A 24,753-nucleotide genomic window follows, 5' to 3' on the forward strand; every position below is an offset into this window, starting at 1 on the left:
CTCAGCTTAATAATAATAATAATAATAATAATAATAATAATAATAACAATAGAATTCTAGGTTAGGAAGAGACCACCAACGACCATCCAGGCCTTGCCCAGGCACAGTCGCCATGACAACCTTTTTTTAGGATTTGTAAGTTCTTTTTAGTTCTTTTTTGTTTTTTATTATTGTTGGTCACATCTTGCGTTGTGAGACCTTTGTTGCCAAATTTGGTGTGATTTCGTTCATTACTTCTTTTGTTTTTAAGGTACTCATTACGCACAGAGCATTTATATATATATAGATTGATGTTTGTCAACAAGTTATGTAAGCAATTGTATATAAATATGTGCTCTGTTTAAATCATGGTGTGTGGAAACCCCTTGATTCAGCTTCCAGGCTGAGGTTTCTCGCCATTTTCCATTGTTGCAGTATAGCTTTGAAGTTTGAATTCTGCTCTAGCTTCTTCTGCCCCATTTGTGTGCCCACGGGCAGGCTGCTGTCTGCTGCTACACTATCAGCATGAAATTTGTTTGCAAAGACCTGAAACAAAGATGTGGCAAAGATCATGTGTATGTGTATAAAGGTAATTGTCTGAGGACAGGTAAATACAGCTGATATAATAAGAAAGACTGTGATAGAAAACCTAAATATCTAAAGAAATGTTTCTTTGCAAAAATAACAATTGTTAGTTAATTTTTTATTCTAATCATCCCTCCAGCAAGCTCAGAGCAACATTTATTGTCTCATGAAGATGATATAAGATTTGGTTCACTTGGCCCAAAGCCATCTGAACCAAAGTTAATTACATTGGCCTCCCTCTGTTGGTGATCCAGAAGCTCAAGTTGGTACAAAACGCAGCTGCTCGGCTTCTTGCGGGAATTCCGATGAGATGCCACATAACACCAATCTTACTACAGCTGCATTGGTTACCAATTGAGCACCGGATCACTTTCAAAGTGATGATACTAACCTTTAAGGCCTTGCATGGTCTGGGGCCGATGTACCTGAGGAACCGCCTCACCCCCTACCAACCCCAGAGATCCCTCCATTCTGAGGACCAAGATTTGTTGGAAATTCCCAGTGTCAAGACCTTGCGTCCAACAGCAACCAGACGCAGAGCCTTTACAGCAGTGGCACCATCACTCTGGAATACCCTGAAGTCCATGCCTTGTGAGACTTATCAGCTTTCCGCAGGGCATGTAAGACATATCTGTTTTGACAGGCCTTTGATTTTTAATATTGCTGTTTTTAAATTGTTTTAAATTGTTTTTAAATTGTGTTAGATTTTAGCCATTCTTGTAAGCTGCTCCGAGCCCCAGGGGAGTGGCGGCATATAACTTCGAATAATAAACAAACAAACAAACAAACAAATAAATAAATAAATAATATACCTAAGCAAGGGTGGATTTTTCAAGCTTAGCACCCCAGCTTACCAAATACCTCTTACTCCCTCTATACTCTGAAGCCAGTACAGGTTGAGTTGCAGGCATCTGACTTACATTCAACTTCTAATTAAGAATGGAGGTGAGGAAGTGAGAAGAAGTCCACCCCTAGGAAGGGAAATTCACTCCTGGAAGAGTTGCCATGGGAAAAAGGTGTCTCCACTGAAGCTTTATCCTTGTTTCCACAGCAACCCAGATTTTTCAAAATCCAATAATAACAGACACAGAACATAAGGTGAAATCTTCTGAACAGGGGCACAGACAACAAAATAAACACCATGGGGATGTTAACACTTCCCTTTGCTATCCAAAACTTTAATTAAAAGGCTGAAGTTACATCAAAAAGATTTCTCTGTTCTGACTTACATACACATTCCACTTAAGAACAAACCTACAGAACCTATCTTGCCCGTAACCCAGGGACAGCCTTTTTCCTACTTTCATTTTTTCTGATATTTTTCAAAGGAGAAAGCGCTCTTCTGGCATAAGGGAAAGCCTATATAATATCAGTTCACAAAATTGGGTTTGTCTTAAAATCTCAGTCAAATTAACAAGACATGCTTTAATTTAATGTTACTCTATACTAGATAATCAAAAGTAACTGGATTACATCTAGCGGAAATGTGTACAGCATAAACCTTTACAGCAAGAAATAAAGATTTTCCCACTTTGCCAATGTTTGAACAATATGCCCATCATTACTGCAGAGCTCTAGCCAGCTTCTTCTCTAGTACGGAGAAAGAAACCATTATTTACTCCTTTTAGGACTTCCGTCTTCAATTGTTTCTGCGTACCTTCAATTGTTCCTTCAGCAGAACCACCTCCTCTCTAAGATCATCTCGCTCACATCTTATGGAATCAAAGAACTCTTTCTGCCTCTCTAATGCCTGAGGTTTTTTTCAGGAGCAAGCAGAAGATAAAGAGACAACAAGAGGAGAAAAGGAGGATGGGGAAAAATAAAGATAAAGGAAAATTAGCAATAAGAATGGGTAGATTTCAGATATGCAAAAGAATAAGGGGATTTACATGCAAGAGGAGAAAGGAATTTCACTGCAGTGTTTGTGGGTGTTATTAAAGGAATTTACAGGGTCTTAGTAAGTAGTATTTGCATCAGTGCACCATGTCAGAACAGCCTAAGCAATAATCAAATGCTCTGGACAAGAATAATGTCTTGCGATGTTTGGCTTGGAACTTGCAAAATTTTGTTTGAGAGACAGATGATCCATATCACTAGCCTAATATCACAAATGTTGATTTTTATCCTGGTCTTCTCATTCTCCCATTTATTGTTAGGGTTGCTTATTTTTTATTAAATGGGTTGCACATAAATGCAATGGTAAGCTAACGTAGATCAGAATAATTTTAAAGCTTCCTTTTCTCATTGTGATGGCTAAGGTGTTTTCCCACTGTTACAGTAGCCACAAGATAGTGGAAATTCAGAACACTGAGAATTACAGTATGCTTAGCTTTACACTCAAACCCCAACTATAAAGATATTTGGTCAACGTATCAGGAAAGTCACAGAATGAGCTGTAGAAAAGAATCCTGCATATCATCTAAAACAGAGGTCCTCAAACTTCTTAAACAGAGGGCCCGGCCACAGTCCCTCAAACTGTTGGAGGCCCGGATTATAATTTGAAAAAACATGAATTTTATTTATTTATTTATTTATTTGACTTGTATACCGCTACTCCCAATTTGGCTCGGAGCGGTTTACAGCAGTAGATTAAAACAATACAATTAACTTTAAAATACAATAAAAACAAGAACAGACATAGTCCTGAGTTATTCACCCCTCAAATGCTTGTCGGAAGAGAAAGGCTTTACAGGCTTTCCGAAAAGCAAGTAGGACTTGGATAGTTCAGATTTCAACTGGCAAGGCATTCCATAAATAAGGGGCCACAATCAAGAAGGCTCTCTGCCTAGTAGAGGACAGGTGATAAGTCCAGATGTTGGGGATTTCAAGCAAATTTTGGTCCTCAGACCGGAGTAATCTCTTGGGTTGGTAGGGGGATAAGCGGGCCCTCTATGAATGCACACTGCACGTATCTTATTTGTAGTGCAAATAACACTTAAAAACAATATAATAATTAAAATGAGGAACAATTTTAACAAATATAAATTTAATAGTATTTCAATGGGAAGTGTGGGCCTCCTTTTTGCTGATGAGATAAGATTATTGTTGTGTGCTTTTCAGTCGTTTCAGACTTAGGCTGACCCTGAACAAGGGCTGGGTAAATGACATTGGAGGGCCGCATCCGGCCCCCGGGCCTTAGTTTGAGGACCCCTGATCTAGAATATTTACAAAAATAAAGAGGACATTTCTTGTTCTTTCACTGTAAGAAGAAACCATTCTGACTTTTTCTGCTGAGACCTAATGAGCAAAGAATGTTCCAAAGATAAGACTCTGTTGTTGAATTCTTCTGTTATGTAAAGTGTAATCATTTTTGTTATTGCTGACTATACTTGTATCTGTCTTTTCACACAGAACCAGAGAAAGTGGTAGCTTTCCCATGGTTTTAAATCACGGTTAATGTACTTTGCATGATTGAATTGACTATTAATATATAACAGTGATTCTCAACTTGTGGGTCCCCAGATATTTTGGCCTCCAATTCACAGAAATCACAAGAGCTGGTAAACTGGCTGGGATTTCTGGGATTTCTGATTCAGGTCAGAACACCTGGGAACCCATGGGTTGAGAACCACTGATATATAAGCGATGAATATGTCTTAAAGCAAGTAGTCAAATTCTCACTGAATAACATTATCCCTCATTTGATGGTCTGTGCCATAAAAGGGAGAGTAAAAGGGGCTGTGCACATGGTCAAAACAGCTTCTTATTGAGCTCTTCATCCAAAGTAGGCTATTTAGGGAAAGCGTGAGAAGACTGCCAACTGCTTAAATGAGGTATTACATTCTTTGAGACAAAACTCAAAAGCAAAGTCCAACTAAAAGATATGGTCAGAGATGTGATAACAATAAAATAAAATAAAATTCAGTATTAGCTATTTACAATGTTGTCTGGTAAGAGGATACTTCTCTTGGCAACACACAGCACAGACATAGATTAAGTAACCAGAGAAGCAACCATTTTTAAAATCTGTTATATTTCCTTTAGGAATTCCATACCACAGACACACAAAAATGTAAAATTCAAAGCTTTCTGTGGAAAAAACATGAAAACTAAGAAACTTGGAAGACACCTGTTCAGCTCCTATAATACTTCTATTGCAGTGTTTCTGGCATCTGAATTCTAGTCCAAAATCACAAATTCTGTCTCTAACAAACAAACTACAATCAAGATATCTTTAGTAGCCATCACTTATATTTCAAAAGAATGCAAGATCGTCTTACAAAAAAAGAGCATGTGTGCACATTTTGTTGCCCTGTGAGGAGTTTAATTCAAAATTTATTCAAAATGATAGGATTTTTTAAAAAAGCAATGGAGAAAATTTGAGGAACTCTCCCCATGAACTGATTATTTCCAATATGGTACATGAAGCTATAGTTCGAATGGGAGCCCCACCAACCCCCGAAGGGCACAAAGCAGCAAGTCAACAGGTTGAAGGAACTCTTTTGTGCCCAGCCCATGGCAATGAGTCTTACTGCTTCCGTACCATTTTCTCATTTTAATTGGGATCACTAATAATCTAAGCATTTTATATGTTTGTGAGTCCTACCCCTATCTTTTTTTCTTTCCATTCTATTGTCTCTTGAAGGTCAGAGATTTCCCTGACATAGCCCTCTTGTTTCTGTTGTAGCTGTCGGATTTCCTGAGGTGCAGGAGGAAACAAGAAGACAGAAAGCAGACAAGAAAGTTAATCAGGAAAAAAACAGTGTTGCAACATTTATAAAGTGCAATTAATTTTTCTGAAGTTAAAAAGACTAAGATAAAGAAACCGACCCACCTGCAGAAATTCCATGGTATTGCCCTGCAAAACTTTTTTCTCTTAGGGGACACTACAAGTATGGCTAAGGTACATTATAGCAAGAATTCAGAAGCCAACCTGTAGCTTAGACAGTAGAAGGAGGCCAAAGCCCAAAGGCCATCCCCTGCTTACCTTCTGCATTCCCAAAGGCACTGAGGGGTAGGGAAAGGGCAGGTTGCTTAGCAGTAACTGTGGTTCTTCTAGGGCAGTGGTTCTCAACCTATGGGTCCCCATGTGTTTTGGCCTACAATTCCCAGAAATCCCAGGCAGTTTACCAGCTGTTCAGATTCCTGGGAGTTGAAGGCCAAAACATCTGGGGACCCAGAGGTTCTAGGAGTTATCTGTGAACTCACACAAATGGGATGCCATTGAAAACTTCTAGAGCTAAAATCTATTTGGTGGAAACCCTAACCTCTTCTCCACCAATTATGCCCTATACCAATGATGGTGAACCTTTTAGAGACCAAGTGCCCAAACCAGATTGGCAGGGGGCACTCGGGGGGTGGGTGAGCAAGGGGCAGCAAGTGAGCCGAGTAGGAGTGGCTGAGTGAGCGGGCACATGGGCAAGTGGATGAGCAGGCAGGCGTGGGGGGCAAGCGGCGAGGAAGTGAGGGGAGAGTAGGGGCAGAGAGCAGAAGGTGAGCAAGGTGAGCAAGCGATGGAGTGGGCAAGAGGGGCAAGTGTGGGGGGCAAGCAATGGGTGGATGAGAGAAGTAAGAGGAGGGTGGGTGACAGCACGTGTGCCAGGAGAGAGCACGCTTCTGGCACATGCCCCTTCTGGCACATGCATCACAGGTTCACCACCTATACAGTTCCCACTGAAATCTTCTCAGTTCCCTATCTACCAGAGTGGCATAGCAAATAATGTAGTCAAGCATAAGACAAAGAAGAGACAAAGGATTGTGTGAGATCACAGATGACCATTTGAAGAGCCACAGTTACATGATTAACAAATTATTCATCAGGATGGAAGGTGATCTATGCTTGTAAATTGAAACACAGCTCAGCCAAAGGAGATGGAATCTCTGGCATGAACATCTACTCTATAATGACTCATGAAAGAAAGCAGTTGGCCTAGGTAATTGCCTAACATGTGAATGCATGGCCAAACCTGCTGAGAAAATAGAGGAGGCTGAAGCAGTCCCTGCAAAGAAAGGACAGGTGGATGGGAGTAATGGCTTCTTAGCCAACTATAGGAAACCAAGATGGTAACAGCAACCTATTTAGAGATAACTTGATAGCCTTGTCTATGAGCCCCAGAGTCTAGATGATTTCCTAAAATGTTTGATCATGTCAACATAAAAAACAAGAGCACAACAGATATCTGAGGTATGCCAGGAAGAGTTGTCTTTACCAGATAGCTTGGGGAAGCGATAGGAAGGGACAGCTCCTGAATAATTTGAAATAAGTAAGCAACTTTATATAAAATAAATGACATCTGGAAAGGAGCTCACGTTATCTCTTATGAACTGGAGGGGGGTGGGACAACGCACAAAGCAGCCAATTCAATGGGCCTTCGAGTTATGGAGGTAACCACAAGGAATAATATATTCTATGTGAGAAACTTCAAGTAGCAAGTCACAAGTGGCTCAATTGGATGCTCTGCTTACTGAGAGATAACTAATCACAAACCCCATACTGGAGTGATGGGAGTCCAGGGAGGAAAGGTTTTTGCAAACCCCTTAAGGAAGGTTTTAAGTGAAAGAGGCACATACCAAGAGGAAAAGCCTTCTCATAATTATTGTTGTGGTGGAAGAACCTTCTCAATTGTAGATTTATTTGGAAGATATTGATTTCCTTTCAGAGGACAGAGTTGTGTAAAGCAAAAAAATAAAACACACACACACACAAAACCCCGTGGCAGTAGGGGTTAATGATATAGCTATAGGCAATAATACTGAAGACCCAAAATCTGTAGTCATCAAGTTTCAAGAGGGGGGACAGTGGGAAAGAGGGGTTTGTGGAAAAGAGGGAAGAGGTGGAAGTAGAAATAATGTTTACACCTCCACTGTTTCTTCTTGTAGCTAGAGTGGTACTTGCCAGAAAACTGAGAGTGACAAGAAGTGGAACTTTGAGAAGATTGCTCGGAATGCTGTGGAGAGTGAGTAGACACAGCAGGAATAGAGTAATGGGACCAAGATAATTTTTGCTTCTGTTGGTAAGAAGACTGCTGTAAACTGTACTTATTTGTAGAATATGCTCCAACTTTCATCAGTGGCAGCACTGAAAGGCTCTATGATAGCTCTAACTTCTGAAGAAAGGCCTGATAAATGCAGCCATGCCTGACATGTCATAGGATCTGCTGTGCAGCCAAGTTATAAACCTCAATGTAGAAGACAATGACAGCTTTCCTACCATCCTTGGGTAACTTCTTTAAAAAAAATTGTGTCATGAGCAACTTGAGAAACTGCAGATTGCTTCTGGTGTGAGGGAATTAGCTGTCTGCAAGGATGTTGCCCAGGGGACGCCCAAATGTTTTACCATCCTTGTGGGAGGCTTCTCTCATGTCCCAGCATTGGGAGCCGGAGCTGACAGAGGGAGCTCATCTGCGCTCTCCCTGGATTCGAACCCGTGACCTGTCGGTCTTCAGTCCTGCCGGCACAAGGGTTTACCCACTGTGCCACCGGAGGCTTCTTCAATGAGTTACCTTTTACCACAGGTACTGTTAACAGAACAAAATGCAGGCCTGATAGCTCAAAATGCATAGAGATGACACAACAGTGGATTAGGATTTCCAGACTATTGAGGCAAACTTGTGGTCCCCGGTGGTAAAGTGAGACTTGCTTGATGGTTTGGAAAATAATAATAATAATACACTTTATTTATACCCCGCTACCATCTCCCCAAGGGACTCGGTGCGGCTTACATGAGGCCAAGCCCATAATACAACAATACAAGCAATAACAACAATACAAGCAATTAAAATCAAACAAAACAATAAAACAATAACATAAGCATTAACAGTAGGACAACACACTTTAAAATCTATGGAAAAGGTTTGGACCTTGTTGATAACTGAATTCAGAAGTGGATACTTAAAGAGTATAAGAGTCTTGAATACAGTACAGGTTCTCAATACATTTGGATGCTGAAGGAATCAAAGAAGACAATTTTCAGGAGAACTTTGCTATCCCTAACAAAGCAGGTATAGAAAGGAATGGTGGCTGAGAGTGAGTGCAAGAAGCAATGCAACCAAACAATGTGGGAAACATTTGTCTAATGTCCTCTAAATCCATGGAGGTCAATCAAGGAGAAGTAGGATCTTGGTAGATCATAGGATCAGAAGAGGCAAAGGACATGTTCATAACCAGAGGCAAATCTTGTTGATCTTGTGGTTGGAGGAACGTCCTCATGTCATGCTAAACCTGGTGGAGGAGGCGCAGGCCTTGGATATGGTTTCCATAGATGGCAGTGGCAGGTCAAAAAGAGAGAGATGGAGGCAGATGAGATACTGGGTTGGGTGAATTTCTGAATTCAGGACTAATACAGTTTTTAAAGCATGATATATACCAGTCTCTGTTAAGCACATCAGGTGGTGAATGAAGTGCAGGGTTTTAAATATATATCTATTTGAATGTGGAAAGGGATAACAGTGATCACAGTAATGTCCCACTAAAGAGGGTGGAGGAGGAGGTGGCTGATGACAAGATGATGCATGATCACAATCAGTTTCTGAGACTGATACAATTCCACAGAACTGTGAAAGGAGACTGATCAATGGCTTGGAGTAGCTGAATGGCCCTGAGTAAAAGTGCAGATAGAAGAGTGGTAGACCACTTCATCTTCAGAATGTAAACCCAAGCACTGCACTTCCAACAAATTAAACTCTGGAAAGCTCAGGTTCAAGCCTTTTGCAAGCTGGATCTAGATAAACTGTGAGTTGAAATTACAAAAAAAAAGAAAAAAGACTTATGGCACCATAGGATTTATGGCACCAAGGAAAAACTGCATGTCTGTTGCATTTGATGTCTTCTCACATGTCAGAGGATCATTGGTAGGTTTCTTGTACTTTTTGTTTTTATTTGAATTCTCAGAGGGTAAGCCTTTTGGGGTTCATAAAGCTCAAGGTGTTGCAAATGATGAGGGCTTCAGTGTAGGTTTTAAGGCTATTCTTCCCATTGCTAATAGACCTTGGATACTAAAACTGACAATACTGTAGAGCACAAAGTGATACTTATAGAGGCTTTGAACAGGGGCCTGTTTTAACCAGTGAGTCTGAATAAATGACTCACAAAGAAGGGCATTAACATGTGACTTTGTTTAACACACTTGGCATGAAAAGGCTCTTCAATTAGGGCACTTATCCACAATATGGCCTATACTTAAGCAAAGAAGTCAGTTTAAGTGGTTGTATGTTTGGGAAATCTTCTTCTCACAATTGAGGCACTTTTTATGTTGTAGTTCAGCGTGATGGTAATGTTGCTACTACTGGTAGAAGGGAGAAGAGGCCTGCGCAGGTGTTGGAAGAGGAGCAGCAGCGAAAGCGGATTAGGGAGATAATCATGGCTCCGAGTGATTCTGAAACCTTTGACGGCTTCTCCGACTGTGAAATGGGAGATGGGGAGGAAAGCAGGGGAGTCAAGCGGGCTACTCGCGAACACGAATCCAGCGAGGAGATTCAAAGGAAGCGTATCTGTGATATACTTAGCGCTCCTACAGAGGATGAGGACTTCATGGGGTTTGAAGGGAGTGATGGGTCTGGGAGTGACACGGGGGAGGAGGATGAGCTGGATTGGACCAGTGTACAAGAAATTAGGGATATCTGTAATCAACCCACCTCCAGCGAGGACTTTGAGGGGTTTACAGGGGAATGGCAACCGGGAAGCACTTGGCAAGATCTAAGTTGCTGGCAGAGGTGGAGGGATGTGTGCTCGGGTTCAGCTGCAGGGAATGGGGCAGCTGAGAGTGATGATGAAAGGGTGGGGAGCTCCTCAGCTTCTGATGAGGAGCTTTAGGATAAAAATGGGGTTTTGTTGTATGGATCTTTGCAGAAGGCAAAGTGTCTCTTTTGGGGTGTGAATCTTTGTTGCTGCCAATTCTCGAGCTTGGGTCTTTGGACTACAGATTCCTGTGTTCCTGCGTTCCTGTGTTTACTTCTACTCTGCCGCTTGACTCCAGGCTGTTTTGACCAATGCTTTTTTGCCACTTGGATTTGGACAACTTGCCTACCACGTGCTTCGACCTTGGAATGTTTTCTGAACTCTGTTTTTGCTTCTTTGTACTGTGCTTTTTGAACTGTGTGAGTTTAAAGAAGATTGCTGTGTTTTTGTGTTGAACCGGATTAAATGCCAGAATAATCCGGGTTATATTTCAGTTACTTACATTGCCTTATTTTTGATGCCAAATTGTTGGCTGAGCTTGGGGCACTGAAATTTAGACTCTGTTGTGAACAATAAATTTGTGTTTGGACCTTTAACCTTGTGTTTGGCTTTACTGAGCCTTCTGGATCTTGACATTTTATATAAAGCTGTAGACAAGATAAACTTGAGTCTGAGCCCACTGACAAATAAAAGGGTGGGAAAAAGAAAGAGGAGAGGGAAAAGAAGAAATGGTGAATGAAAGGGTACTGAGGAAGTTTTAGGGGAACCATGCATAGAGTATGTGTGTTAGAGGAGGGAATGAGGCCCCCACTGACAAAATCTTAACTCTAGAAGTTTCCAAAGATAGGCTGTGCAGGTACGAAAATTCCATGTGTGAGTCATACAGACTACAAAGAAGACATATACTAATTGCAGTTAGCACCCATCAAATCTGTTAACATGTATTTTAATAGGTAATCTGAACACTGTTAACATTTGACAGAAAGTGCATCATTCTTTGAATCTGATTTTTGCCACATTTGTCAAAGCATGAGTCATCACAACTGCTCTACTTTGATTGCAAAAATACATAGATCATTTTAAAATGACTAGACTGTCTTGACCCATTTATTTATTTATACATACATAGATGCTAGAAAAGGAATCATGCTACTGCAACTTTTCTACTGCATTAACATCTGATTAAAGAAACAAGTATTCTGAATCTTTTATTTGGCACAGCCATTACCAGTGTTCTCTTCTTACTCCAATAACCCATTTGCAAAAGATTTGGGTAGTATAAAGAGATTTTAAAATATTTAAACTATCCCCATCTCATACTTCTCTAGCCAAGTTTTTATCCTAGTAATAGCCCCACTTTCTTTTCAGATAGTCAACTCCAGTGTTTCAAACCATGGAAGTCAACCAGACCATCGACTAAGTGTTTTAGTCGATGGTCAAGAAATAGCTCCTTAATTCAGAACAACAGACACTTACAGATCCGTGTAAGTTAGACCCAGTTATTACACACATAGCAGTACTTTAAACCTTTGAAAAAGAGAAATGTTATATGCATCTGAAAAATAAAAGGAAAACTTCTACCTGTAATGACGTGTACATAGTTGGTTTTTTGTTGAGCAGCACCAAAGGAGAATTTAACTTAGAACAATGTACTAAAAAAAAATCTTGCTTCAATGGTTCCACCGAACACAGAGGCTTCCCATTACAATTGATTTTGAAGAATTACATTTTGTGAAAAATCTAAAACTAGAACAAAACTTCTGTGTATTCCATCAGAAAACACACAAACAAACAGTGATCTTGTTTATTTAATTAAAGTTTTACTTACTGCAAGTAATTCTTCTCTTTGTTTCAGAGCTTCCTTGACTTCCACGAACTGGAACTTCAGTGTGTTGTGGGCATGTTTTTCCCTCTCAAATTCCTACCAAAATAGGAATTCTACAATTAGCATGTGAATTTCTTAACACAGGTTGAGTATCTTTTAGCCTAAATGCTTGGGATCAGAAGTGTTTTAGACTGGATATTTTTTGATTTTGGAATATCTGTATTTACATATATGTCCATAATGAAACATCTTGGAGATGAAACCCACATTTAAATACAACATTAAATTATGTTGCATATACACCATATACACAAAGCATGAAGGTACTTTTATACAAAATTTAATTTTACACATGAAACAAAAATTCAGAAAATGACTTCTCTTTTGGTGTTACTTACTTTGCTTTTTTCATCATACTCCCTCTTGGATTCTGCAAGTTCTTCCTCTAATTCAAACAATGCATCTTTCAGGTTGTCTACTTGATACATGAAATTGGTTTTTTCATTATCTAATTGAGCATTTGATACCATAGCCTTCTTATATTTCTCTTCAACTTCAGCTAGAGAGTCCTAAAGTTAAGAAAGAAACAAGATCAAGAGGTCCCTTTAGTTTTCAAATCATGTCCAACTACTCCAAAACTTTTGAATCTACACTGAAAATATACTTTTCACTGGGATTAAAGTTCACAGCTTAGGGCCTATAGTTTATCAAGACCACTTTTTGCTCTTTTTATACATCCAAAGTTTTAATAGCTACATATTTTACAGTCAGCCTTACAAATTGAGATGTACAATTTCTGGAAATTTTGAAACCATGGAAAAAAGATTATTTATCTTGGAGAAGGACACATATTTGAAAGCAAATGTAAAATCAGCAGAGATTGAAGGTCATTTTGTTACTTTAGGAACATAAAAGGCACTATGTATAATATGGCTTGGTATAAAGGTATCATATTTGATATAAAGAAGGGGTGTCAAACTCATTTTTACCAAAGGCCACATCAGCCTTTACAATTGCAGAACTGTATAAATGTAACTATGTTGAAATAAAATGACTTGGTGGGCTGGATTTGGCCCGTGGACCTTGTGTTTGATACATGTGATATAATAGAACAGATTATTTAGGAAAGTGGTTCTCATCCTGTGGGTCCCCAGGTGTTTTGGCCTACAACTCCCAGACATTCCAGCCAATTTACCAGGTGTTAGGATTTCTGGGAGTTGAAGGCCAAAACATCTGGGGACCCACAGGTTGAGAAACACTGATTTAGGAAATAATTACAAATTGAATTTACTTTTTAAACATTGTGTCAGACATGGAGCTACAAGGTTCTGAAGCATATGGAGCTAAAAGAGATCACCTCACTTTTGCCAATGTACCAAAAAACAAACAAACACCAGAACTCCACCAAACTAGCCCAATATTTTAAAAAGCCCAAAAAGCATCAATATTAGTAAAAACAAACAGAATTTCTTTGTCTCTTTTTCTCCACAATACCAAGCAGACGCCAAACCCTCATTCGCATAAAAAAAAAAAAACGAAAAGAGAAAATCAAGACCAGGAATAACAGCCATGTGAGAGACTGTAGATAGTGTTATATAGATGTCTACTGCTACATAATTTTTAGAAATAATATTGAAGGATTAAATGTATGAATACCTTTTATTAAATATTTTGTTTTTCATTCTAAAATCTTCTGAAAAAGACTTCCAGAAATGAAAAAACATTTTCTCTCCCCCCCTCCTCCCACAATTTTTTTTACTTTGTTTCCTCCAGTGCATATCAGATAAATGCATTTTATCAGTGGATTTTAAATTGTATTTTAACCTTTGTGTATCTTGGTTGTATTTCTCTTAGTAGTGTTTTATCTCTTGTTTTAATTATGTTGAGTCCCACCTCGAGGCCCACAGAAAGGCAGGTAATAAATTCATTACTACTACTACTAGTACTACCTGGCAGAGGAAATTGTGAGATGTGAAATATTTAAATTTCTATTTCTATGGAATACAGAAGAACTATCAAGGTTACTAAGATCTTCCGGAGGGGCCCTGCTCTTGGTCCCACCACCTTCGCAATCGCGTTTGGTGGGAACGAGGGACAGGGCCTTCTCGGTGGTGGCCCCTCAGCTTTGGAACTCCCTCCCACCAGAGATTAGATCTGCTCCTTCCCTCCTGACCTTTAGGAAACTAATAAAAACCTGGCTTTGGCATATGGCATTTGAGGATTGAGTCAATAACCCTTGTCCACATGGAAGGAGGGCGACGAATTATGACTGTACAGACGACTTGGCTTGTGTAATGTGATGATGATGTTTTTACTGTACTTATATTTTAATGTATAATGATGATGCATTGTGCTGTTTTGTATATTACTGTATATGAACACATGTTGTGAACCGGCCTGAATCCCTCCTTGGAGGTGAGAAGACCGGTATATACATTTCTAAATAAATAAATAAATAAATAAATAAAACTATCAAAAAGGCAATGGTGTAGAAGGATGACTGGGATCTCTGTACTGAGATGAATTGCTAAATCAAGATTTTTGTGGCTAATTTCACATTAAATAGTGTGGGAATACCCCTAAGGAGAGCCGTCTAAATCTGCCAGTTTAGGGACAAGAAGGGCAACATTTTACTCCTATGAAAACAATATAATTGTGTAGAGATTTTTGTAAATCATTACAACCAAAACAGTTTCCTAAGGAATTAAATGTAATAGGGCCAGAAATAAATCTTTTCCCCTTTTGATGGATATATAACTGCAGATGAAGAAGCAGTTTTTTTTTTGTCGTGCCAGGAGCGACTTGAAAAACTGCAAGTTGCTTCTGGTGTGAGAGAATTGGCCATTTGCAAGGATGCTGCCCAGGGGATGCCCGGATGTTTTTGATGTTTTACCATCCTTGTGGGAGGCTTCTCTCATGACCCCGCATGGGGAGCTGGAGCTGATAGAGGGAGCTCATTCGCGCTCTCCTCTGATTCGATCCTGTGACCTGTCAGTCTTCAGTCCTGCCGGCACAAGGGTTTAACCCACTGCGCCACCGTGTGTGTGTGTGTATATAGGCTTTGGATAGCTTTAGGAAGGGTTAATATCCCTGTGGAGTTTGTTTTGCTGTCTATACCCCTGTTCAGAAGATTTCATCTGGATTTTGAAAAACTTGGCTTGTTGTGGAAACAAGGACTGGAGATAAAGCTTCAGTGGAGAACCTTTCCTCCATGATAACTCTTTCAGGAGAGAATCTCCCTTCCTCAGGGTGGATGTCTCTCACTTCCTGTTGTCTAACCCCCATACTTAACTATATGTCATTTGCAAGTCAGATGTTTGTAACTCAGGACTGCCTGTACATATGTATTGTCGAAGGCTTTCATGGCCGGAATCACTGGGTTGTTGTAGGTTTTTTCGGGCTGTATGACCATGGTCTAGAGGCATTCTCTCCTGACGTTTCGCCTGCATCTATGGCAAGCATCCTCAGAGGTAGTGAGGTCTGTTGGAAGTATGCCTGTACATAATTTGTCTCTCTCTAATAAAAGTGCATTTCAAGTATTCAAAAACACTCTGTGTATCTCCTACCTTACAACTATGTTATAAGATTGCCCAATACAATTATTCACAAACTTCGTAAGCAAGAGCTGATCTGGCAGGCTGCTGAAGATCAATTAGGATGCACCTATAATGTAGAATTAATTCAGTTTGACATCAATTTGAATGTCACAGTTCAATGGTATAGAATCGTGGGAGTTGTAGTTTGGTGAAGCACTAGCAATCTTATCAGAGGCTAAAGACCTTGTAAAACTACAACTCCTAGGAACCTATAACATTGAGCCATGCCAATTAAAGTGGTGACAAACAGCATTAATTCTATAGTGTGGATGTACCCTTAGTGGGTTTGTGGCAGAGATGAGATTCAGGCATGGGCCTTTCTAGACCATCACTCACAAATTTAGGCTCAATACTGTTTTATTATTTTGATTTCTCCATAATGTTGAAAATTAATGATTAAGGGAGGAATGATTCCATAAGCAAATTCCTGATGCCTACATCTCTATAAAGTTCATGGCAACCACAGACACCTAAAAATTCATCCAAAAATTGTGGAAGCAACACAAATGCCCTCTATCTGATGTTAAAATGGTGCCCTGTTCAATCTGAAGATGTTTTATGTATTTATGTTCTGAAAAAAAACCCAATTAAACTGCAATTTGTAAATTAGAACTATTACTACAATGTAACAAGATACGCAACATTCCGTATTTTATGTTTAGTATATAACTCCACAATGCTGAAAGAAAACATGCAGGTTAGCTTCCATTCAGCTCTTGACTGTTTAGCCAATGTTACTCCCACAAGCTCAAACCTGTACCTTCATTTCCTTTAATTCCTGCTTGTATTTTCCTTCTACATCCTGAATCTGGTCCTTTAACTCATTGATATCCTAAAGGAAATGGCAAAATATTGTGACACTGGGTTATTTTTGAATACAGGCATCCCCCACATGTTCGATTTGAAAGGAACTAGGAAACTGGTAAAAGGGGGAAATGGTTGAAAAGTGGTTTAAAACTTGCAAATGTGGAACTAACCACAAGATGGCATCAAGTTGTCTGAGAGAGAAAAATCTGCACTACATTGACTGAAAGTGAGAAAAAAGCCGAGTAAGTTGTAAGGAACAGACCAGGGGTTAGAACCGAAGTATGAACATGGCTATAATTGGAACAGCAAAAAGTGGGTTGTCAAAAAGCAGGGGATGTTTTTATAATATAGAGGTAGTACCTTAATTATTTACAGAAGTCCATAGAATCATACAGTCGGACCATCCAGTCCAACCTCCTGCCATGCAGAATACAATCAAAACACTCCTGACAGATGTCCATCCAGCTTCTGCTTAAAAGCTCCTTACTTAATTCCATGCTAATTCTTTTAGGCTAGAAAAACCAATCCAATCCAATAAGCCTTTATTGGCATATACATAGCAAAAAGGTTTAAAATACACTTTTTTTTGTCGTGTCAGGAGAGACTTGAGAAACCGCAAGTCACTTCTGGTGTGAGAGAATTGGCCGTCTGCAAGGACATTGCCCAGGGGACGCCCGGATGATTTGATGTTTTTATCATCCTTGTGGGAGGCTTCTCTCATGTCTCCGCATGAGGAGCTGGAGCTGGTAGAGAGAGCTCATCCGCCTGTCCCCGGATTCGAACCTGTGACCTGTCAGTCTTCAGTCCTGCTGGCACAGGGGTTTAACCCACTGCGCCACCGGGGGCTCCTCTTAAAATACACTACAAACCATAGAAAAGGGAACTTCACATTTGCTACACATTCAGTTTACAGACTTCGTTCAGAAATCTTGCCACTGAAAGGCAGCAGTTAAAATCTTGACAATGTAAAAGCATAATTACTTTGTCTGGGTCAATGTGGTTTTTCAAGGAATCTATAACGTGTGGTAGTAAACTAAATCTTGGATCCTAGTAAAGTGGGCAGTGCAGAAGAATATGCGGGATAGAATCCAGCTGTCCTGTGCTACAAGGACAAAGCCTCTCATCACTCGGTAGACCGTTGAGTCTTCCTCCATGGAGAAGAGATGGCATAATATTAAATCTAGCCTGCATGTAGGCTCTCCTGTAAGAGGGGTTAGTGAGAGCTGCAATGTAAAAGGCTAGGTTTCCCTGTATGAATGGAATTGCCATGTTCATAGGTGAACAGGATTTATTGGCCAAGCACAACAGTTGGTTATAATCCCTTTCTAGCAGCCTCTTTTTGATAAGGGTAAAGATCTCGGTGAAAGTTAGCAAGTTCAAGAAGTCGCTATCATAGCCCAATTCCCCGATCTTTGCTAAAACTGTTGAGCACCATTTTGAGTGATGGAGTTCGCTCAAGGTGAGTTGGGTCAGAGAGTTGCTGGGGCATTGGTAGTGGATAGATAACCAAAATTGAATGATGAGGAGTGGCTTAAGGAGCTGGGCATGTTTAGCCTGAAGAAGAGAAGGCTGAGAGGAGATATGATAGCCATGTATAAATATGCGAGAGAAAGCCACAGGGAGGAGGGAGCAAGCTTGTTTTCTGCTTCCTTGGAGACTAGGACGCGGAACAATGGCTTCAAACTACAAGAGAGGAGATTCCATCTGAACATGAGGAAGAACTTCCTGACTGTGAGAGCCATTCAGCAGTGGAACTCTCTGCCCCAGAGTGTGGTGGAGGCTCCTTCTTTGGAAGCTTTTAAACAGGGGCTGGATGGCCATCTGTCAGGGGTGATTTGAATGCAATATTCCTGCTTCTTGGCAGGGGGTTGGACTGGTCTCTTCCAACTCTTTGATTCTATGATTCTATGATTCTATGTTTAGCCAGATAGTGGCCTCTAGAGTATTGGCCAGATTCTAGACATAGAACTGCATACGGGACAGTTTGGGACACCAAATAATTTGTGGAGGAATTTTGAGTGGAAGGATCTGATGGGACTGTTATCAGGGGTTAACCAAATGGGCGCTCCATAGAGTAGTTGTGACATTGCCTTTGCTTGAAAAACATGCAGAGTTGGAGGAATATATTTGTTGCTACTGGAAAAACTTCCTGTTAGCACTGTTGCTTGATTGGGGCCGGGCCAGTGTATATTTTAAGCGAGTGGACCATGACAGGTTGTTACTGAACCAAAGGTATTTGAAAAGTGGAATCCTCTACATGCGAGTGTGGAGAGGAGCAAACCACTGACCACCTGCTGCAATGCAACCTGAGTCCCGCCACATGCACAATGGAGGACCTCCTTGCAGCAACATCAGAAGCACTCCAAGTGGCCAGATACTGGTCAAAGGACATTTAATCAACTACCAAACTCACAAATTTTGTATTTTGTCTTGTTTGTTTGCTTTGTTCTGTTAGAAATGTAATATAATTGTCTGGTTGCCTTGACACAACAAATAAAAGGTATTTGAAGTGTTTAACTTTCTCTATATAATGGCCCTTTATCTAGAAAAACATGATAGGTCCCCTTTTCTATGATCATTGTGATCATAGAGGCTCAAACTACTTTTTGTTTGGGTTCCTTTTTTGGGTTACTGATTTATTTATTTATTTATTGGCACAGGTATTTTGGATGCAAGCGCACCTTACAAACATCCACTCCCAATATGCATGTTACCTTAATTTCTCTGATAGATGCTTCAGTATCAACCGAAATTGAGGTATCTCCGCTCCCTCGCCGAGAAGAGGTTCCACCTAGAGAGGCCAGTGTAGCTGCTGACAAACTTGACGCAGTACGAACTCCCTGGAAATATATGGAGGCAGATAATGGTTTATAGTGAGTATGTGTTTGTACTGGCATACCGGAATCAATAATGGAGGACAACTGTACAAAGGAGGTATTTTGAACATTTCTTAGTGGAGAGCCTGCGCCTGAAGCCACAGAATATCTATCATATGCAGGTACCAGAGGAACTTCTTTTCCAGAGTTGAGCATATTTCTGAAATAAGAGTATTTATATCCTTCTGTGAGAGTTGGCCTTCCTTCCTTTATTCCTAATGCAGGGATTTATTTTGCTTTTTCCTGTTTTCTCCTTCTGGCTACTTTAGGCAGATTCTAGAAAAGGGCAAGGAAACTGCTGACTGTTGTCTGCAATCAACCACTGGACCCCCGTTTGTGGACCATTATGCTCCCCATCAGTCCTCCCAAATCCCCCAATTTTTAATTGCAGTTTTTAGGGGGAAAGGTCCAGTAATCATAGCCAGTCCTGCCACCCCCACCCCCAGTATGCAAACATGCAAATAAACATTACCTAAAGCCCTCTGAACTCCCCATTCCATATGAAGTAATGCATTCTCCCTACATTACTTCTTCAAAAACACAACAAAAAGCAATGTAATGTCACTTCTGGACACCATTGCGAAAGAGAGGAAAAGAACAGGCTTCCCTCTCTATGGTTCTTTGGATAGTCATCTGCAATTCCTCCACATTGTCCCCTGCCGTTCCTTGGCTTTTGCTTCAGCGACCTAGGAATGGGGGGCTTAGGCAGAAAAAGCACTAATACGAACTACTGGGGAACGCTTCTGTGCCAAAGGGCATGCTGTGCAGGCACAGACAAACTCAATTGTGTGAGTCACAGAGACGAAGAAAACACGGTATATTGACACCCTCAGATAGGAAGTGGCCTGCAAGACGTTGGGGATGGAAACATTGCCAAACAGTCCTGCGCAGTTGCCTAATCCCGTTCAGGAACTTCAGTAGACAGCTCCATGGCAAGCTATCTTTTCTCTGGCTTTAGCAAGAGACCGAGAAATGCACAATACTGTCAAAGACTCCTGTGCTCTGGACTTGCATCTGTTGTATGTGGAAGCTTTATGACACTAAGGAAAGACCATAAGCTTTCTTTTGCTCTTACTGTTTATAAGCTGCATTCTCTTTCAGCATTATAATTAATCCATCTCTTCCTGTTTATAATTAAATCTGATTGGATCAGCCTACCTTCTTAATACCATGTTCCTAATCAGTCCAAAGTTTTCTGGCTTCTATTAGCGACAAAACACAAGTTCCATGACCCAGTATTTCACATAATTGGAAAACGGAAACAGTAGAAAATGAAAGGAAAGGTGGGGAATCTTCTACAATTATATTTCTTCCTAATAAATGTGATGCTTAATGCCAAGGTGCTATTACTATACTCGAGTAAAAGCCTAGTTTTTCAGCCCTTTTTTTAGGTTGAAAAAGTCCCGCTCGGCTTATATTTGAGTCAAAGTCATTTATTATTTTACCCTGTTAGAAATACATAATAAATGTATTGTTGTTGTTGTTACATTGATCATTCTACTTTATTATTGTTTTTATTATATTTATTATTTTACTCTATTTTTACTGTAATTATTACATTTCCATTATTTTACTCTATTATTATTATTAGTAGTATTATTATTACATTTATTATTTTACTCTATTTTATATTGGAAGGATATGCAAGCACATTTACATTGAAGGAGGTTAGAATAATGGTTTAATCAGAGTTCCACAGTCTTATCTTAAATTACAGTTTTATGTAAATATTCAAAACATTTAACCTACGGATGCCTCAATTAATGTAATCATATTGTATCTATTTTTATTTTGAAATTTACCAGTAGCTGCTGCATTTCCCACCCTCGGCTTATACTTGAGTCAATACGTTTTCCCAGTTTTTTGTGGTAAAATTTGGCGCCTCGGCATATTCAGGTTGGCTTATACTCGAGTATATACGGTATTTTAAAATTATATTTTTAAATTTGTGAAGAAATTGGTATATATCAAATTTTTAAAAAATTATACTAGTTACAGGAAAATGTCTTAATTAGTAAGTCAGGCTTAACCTTACCAATAATGGACTGGAATAGTGAACACCTGAACTTTGTTGTTTAAACATATTATGAGAACAGAACTGTTCTGTGATAATGATGCAAAAAGCATTCCATACCCACTTCACACTCAGTCAAAATGCATCTGTACCAGATCAGCAAATAATTTTAGCTATGGATTTCTAATCTTCCAGAAACTGGAGCTCCAGAAAATGTGTAAGCAGTAAGGGCATCCACTCAGTAAAACTCAAAAGTATGCCATGGTATGCATATCAAGTTGAAGTTTGAGGAGGAGTCTGCATGCCAATTCAAAGCTGCATCCTTATGAAATGATTTGTCTGATATGGTTTTTAAAACTGATTAAAATTCGGGATGTCTATGCAAGCTGGACCTAGAGAGCATAGGTAGGTCTTCAGCCACAAGGTTTTTAGCTTCCCACAAAAGGAATACTCATTTAGAGCACTACCTAACTATTCCACTTCCACTACCCTTAAGAAGAATATATACTAGGGCTAGGTTTGAACAACTCAGTACTATGGTGCAAACCGGGCGTTCCTTTAACATCCCAAGAAGTGAGAGATTCTGTGTCTGGGGAGAACAAATAGTGGAAGACATTGAACATTTCTTAATGGACTGTCCAGCATACACTGAATTGCGAGACAGATATTTACATCCAATATTATCCAACTGCAGGTCCCCCAACAGAAATGATATTCTGACATCCCTCTTGCAAGGGCAGGAAAGATCCAGAATAATCAGAGTAAGCCTTTTTATTCTGAAAACTATCAAGAAAAGAGAAGATTTCCTGAAAGAAGAACCAGGAAAATAAGATTCTGACTATAAACAGAAGGTCAGCTGCTGTCCTCACCTTTTTGCCTTGTTTTTTTAACTCATGTTCTATTTTGAAGTGGTCATATGACTGGTCAAATAAATTATTATTATTATTATTATTATTATTATTATTATTATTATTATTATTAACTGATTAAAATGTTTTAATGTACTTTTCAGAAATACATACTTTTTTTCTAGGTAGTTTTGTTTGTTTTTTAAATAACCCTTCAAAATGTGGGGTATTTTTATGCTCCACCCTGTATTACCTGAGCTGCTTCTTGCTGCAAAAGATGTGGGAATATATTGTCTAAATCCTTGGATTCTGGAATCTAGCAAAAGTGACACAAATAGATCACTATAGCTACATCAGTAACATAAAATGGAAGTGGGACAAAACCATAGTGAATTCGTTTGAAACATCAAAATTTATGGAATCTCATTTCTATTATTCAGTTTTCAGAACCGTTTCAGACTCATATTCAACACTGTCTACTTAGTTATGAATGCATAACTAAGTAACACCTCCTAGATATCAACCAAATGGAGAGATGAAGATCTGTTCAGCTGAAGATCGAGGTGCAGGGAGATCACATTTCTACTCCCTCCTATGAGTGAGAGAGGCTGTGACAAACTTGTGGCTGCCACAAGTTATGTTTGATTGACCAAGACCCTACCTGACTGTGTAAGGCAGGGGTCCTCAAACTAAGGCCCGGGGGCCAGATACGGCCCTCCAAGGTCATTTACCTGGCCCTCGCTCAGGGTCCACCTAAGTCTGAAATTACTTGAAAGTGAGAAAGTGAGTGAGAGAGGCTGTGACAAAGAACTGCAACAGAGGTCCTGCTTTTGACTGCGTGATGTAACATTTTCTGTTCCTGTTTTGAGTGTTATTTCCTGTTTAGTTATGTGGTACTTACTTTGGAAGTAGATGTTATACTTCAGAAACTTCATTTTTTGTGGCTGCCACAAGTTATGTTTGATTGACCAAGACTCTACCTGACAGTGTAAGGCAGGGGTCCTCAAACTAAGGCCCGGGGGCCAGATGCGGCCCCCCAAGGTTATTTGCCTGGCCCTTGCTCAGGGTCCACCTAAGTCTGAAATTACTTGAAAGTGCACACAACAACAACAACAACAATCCTATCTCAAAAGCAGACCCACACTTCCCATTGAAATACTAATAAGTTTATACTTGTTAAAATTGTTCTTCATTTTAATTATTGTATTGTTTTTAAGGGTTTTTTGCACTACAAATAAGATATGTGCAGTGTTTTTTTCAAATTATAATCCGGCCCTCCAACAGTTTGAGGAACTGTGACCCGGCCCTCTGTTTAAAAAGTTTGTGGACCCCTGGTGTAAGTTAAATGCATTGAAAAACTATAGCAAAATGTACTGCAGGATGTCCCTCAAAAACCAAGTTTTTGCAGTTAAATAAACTTGTTCCATGTTTTTATGATAGAACAAATTAGGAAATGACATTTATAGACCAGGAACAAAAAAATCATGTTACATTGCATGTTCACAGCATCATTCACTGGTGGAAAGGAATGGGAACTATCCTCCTCTTGTGTCCTAATAGCCAGCTGGACAGATTTCCATCTTTCAGACAGCTACTCCTTAGGTAAGTAGGTTTGGAAGGACATCTATGATCGTGTCAATAGTTCCAAGTTCATTTGATGCTTAGACCATAGGCCTTTGTGAAGTACCACAAGCATGACACATATTGTTAGTGAAGATGGAGACATAGTGAATCCATAGCTCCAGTTTATGAACCGGTTACTCCAGCCTCAGCTGGTAACTATTGTTAAAAATAATTCAAAATAATGTGTTTCCTTTCACAACATTCCACAGATTCTCTCTCACCTTCTCGAAGTCCTTTTCTGGCCTTTCTTCAACCTGAGGAAGAGAGATGAAAGGAGTAAGAACTGATAAACAAGGCAGAAAAACTACATTTTCTCTCTAACAAATTCCCCTCAAACTTCCTCAGCATGATGCCGCTGACCGAGAAATATCAAAACTCATGTACTGTATTTACTGCTCTGTCTGCACAGTTGTTATGCACTTGAATATTAACAAAAACACTTTTTGCTCACACCTGGACATTCAGTGTTTTACTTCATTGATGAAAAAATCTCCTAATTATAGCTTGATGCTTTAGCTTCCTTGAAGGCTTTAATTCAAACAAAAAGTTTAATCCAGTAACTTTCCTTCTGTGTCATTCATTCAAAAGATATTCAGATTCTTAACTGATTAAGCACTCAAAGTTTAACAAACAGACAGAAAAGACTACGTGTATACCATTGTATTTTTATCCAGCTTTAACAAATGGAACTGTATTTACAGGATTACGTGCATGTCTAATACTGAAATTTCACTGCAAATCTCTAACTACTTTTGAGAGGCTCAGTGTAACTGAGTATTTTTCTCAGTGATGAACAATGTGGCTGATTGTTTTTGAATAAAAAGGGGTTTCCAAAATAAAACAAACAAATGTTCTTCTAGAAAACACAGCCACTTCAATCACACAGAACCAAACGTGGTGGAAAGTGGTGGGTATAATCCTGTATAAATGCCATGCTCAATGTTTCATGTATTTCTGCTGGATCTAAGGCTGGATCTACACTGCC

General features: G+C 39.6%; 1 protein-coding gene across 30 annotated transcripts in view; it reads right to left on the reverse strand.

The window, feature by feature from the left end:
* The window catches only part of LRRFIP1 (LRR binding FLII interacting protein 1), a 164,916-nt gene that overhangs the window by 21,245 nt on the left and 118,918 nt on the right, over positions 1–24,753 (reverse strand). For 16 of the 30 annotated variants that reach the window (XM_060781752.2, XM_060781712.2, XM_060781681.2 and 13 more), the window contains 8 exons: positions 23,990–24,022; positions 22,399–22,461; positions 19,122–19,247; positions 16,361–16,432; positions 12,403–12,573; positions 12,008–12,100; positions 5,111–5,203; positions 2,222–2,314 (listed from right to left, as the gene is read on the reverse strand). In XM_060781752.2, the coding sequence (XP_060637735.2) occupies positions 2,222–2,314; positions 5,111–5,203; positions 12,008–12,100; positions 12,403–12,573; positions 16,361–16,432; positions 19,122–19,247; positions 22,399–22,461; positions 23,990–24,022 (744 nt within the window). The remainder of the gene's footprint in view (positions 1–2,221; positions 2,315–5,110; positions 5,204–12,007; positions 12,101–12,402; positions 12,574–16,360; positions 16,433–19,121; positions 19,248–22,398; positions 22,462–23,989; positions 24,023–24,753) is intronic. The other 14 variants (XM_067470546.1, XM_060781761.2, XM_060781723.2 and 11 more) reach the window with 8 other exon arrangements.

The sequence above is a fragment of the Anolis sagrei genome, chromosome 1 (assembly GCF_037176765.1).
Source record: "Anolis sagrei isolate rAnoSag1 chromosome 1, rAnoSag1.mat, whole genome shotgun sequence".
NCBI lineage: Eukaryota > Metazoa > Chordata > Lepidosauria > Squamata > Dactyloidae > Anolis > Anolis sagrei.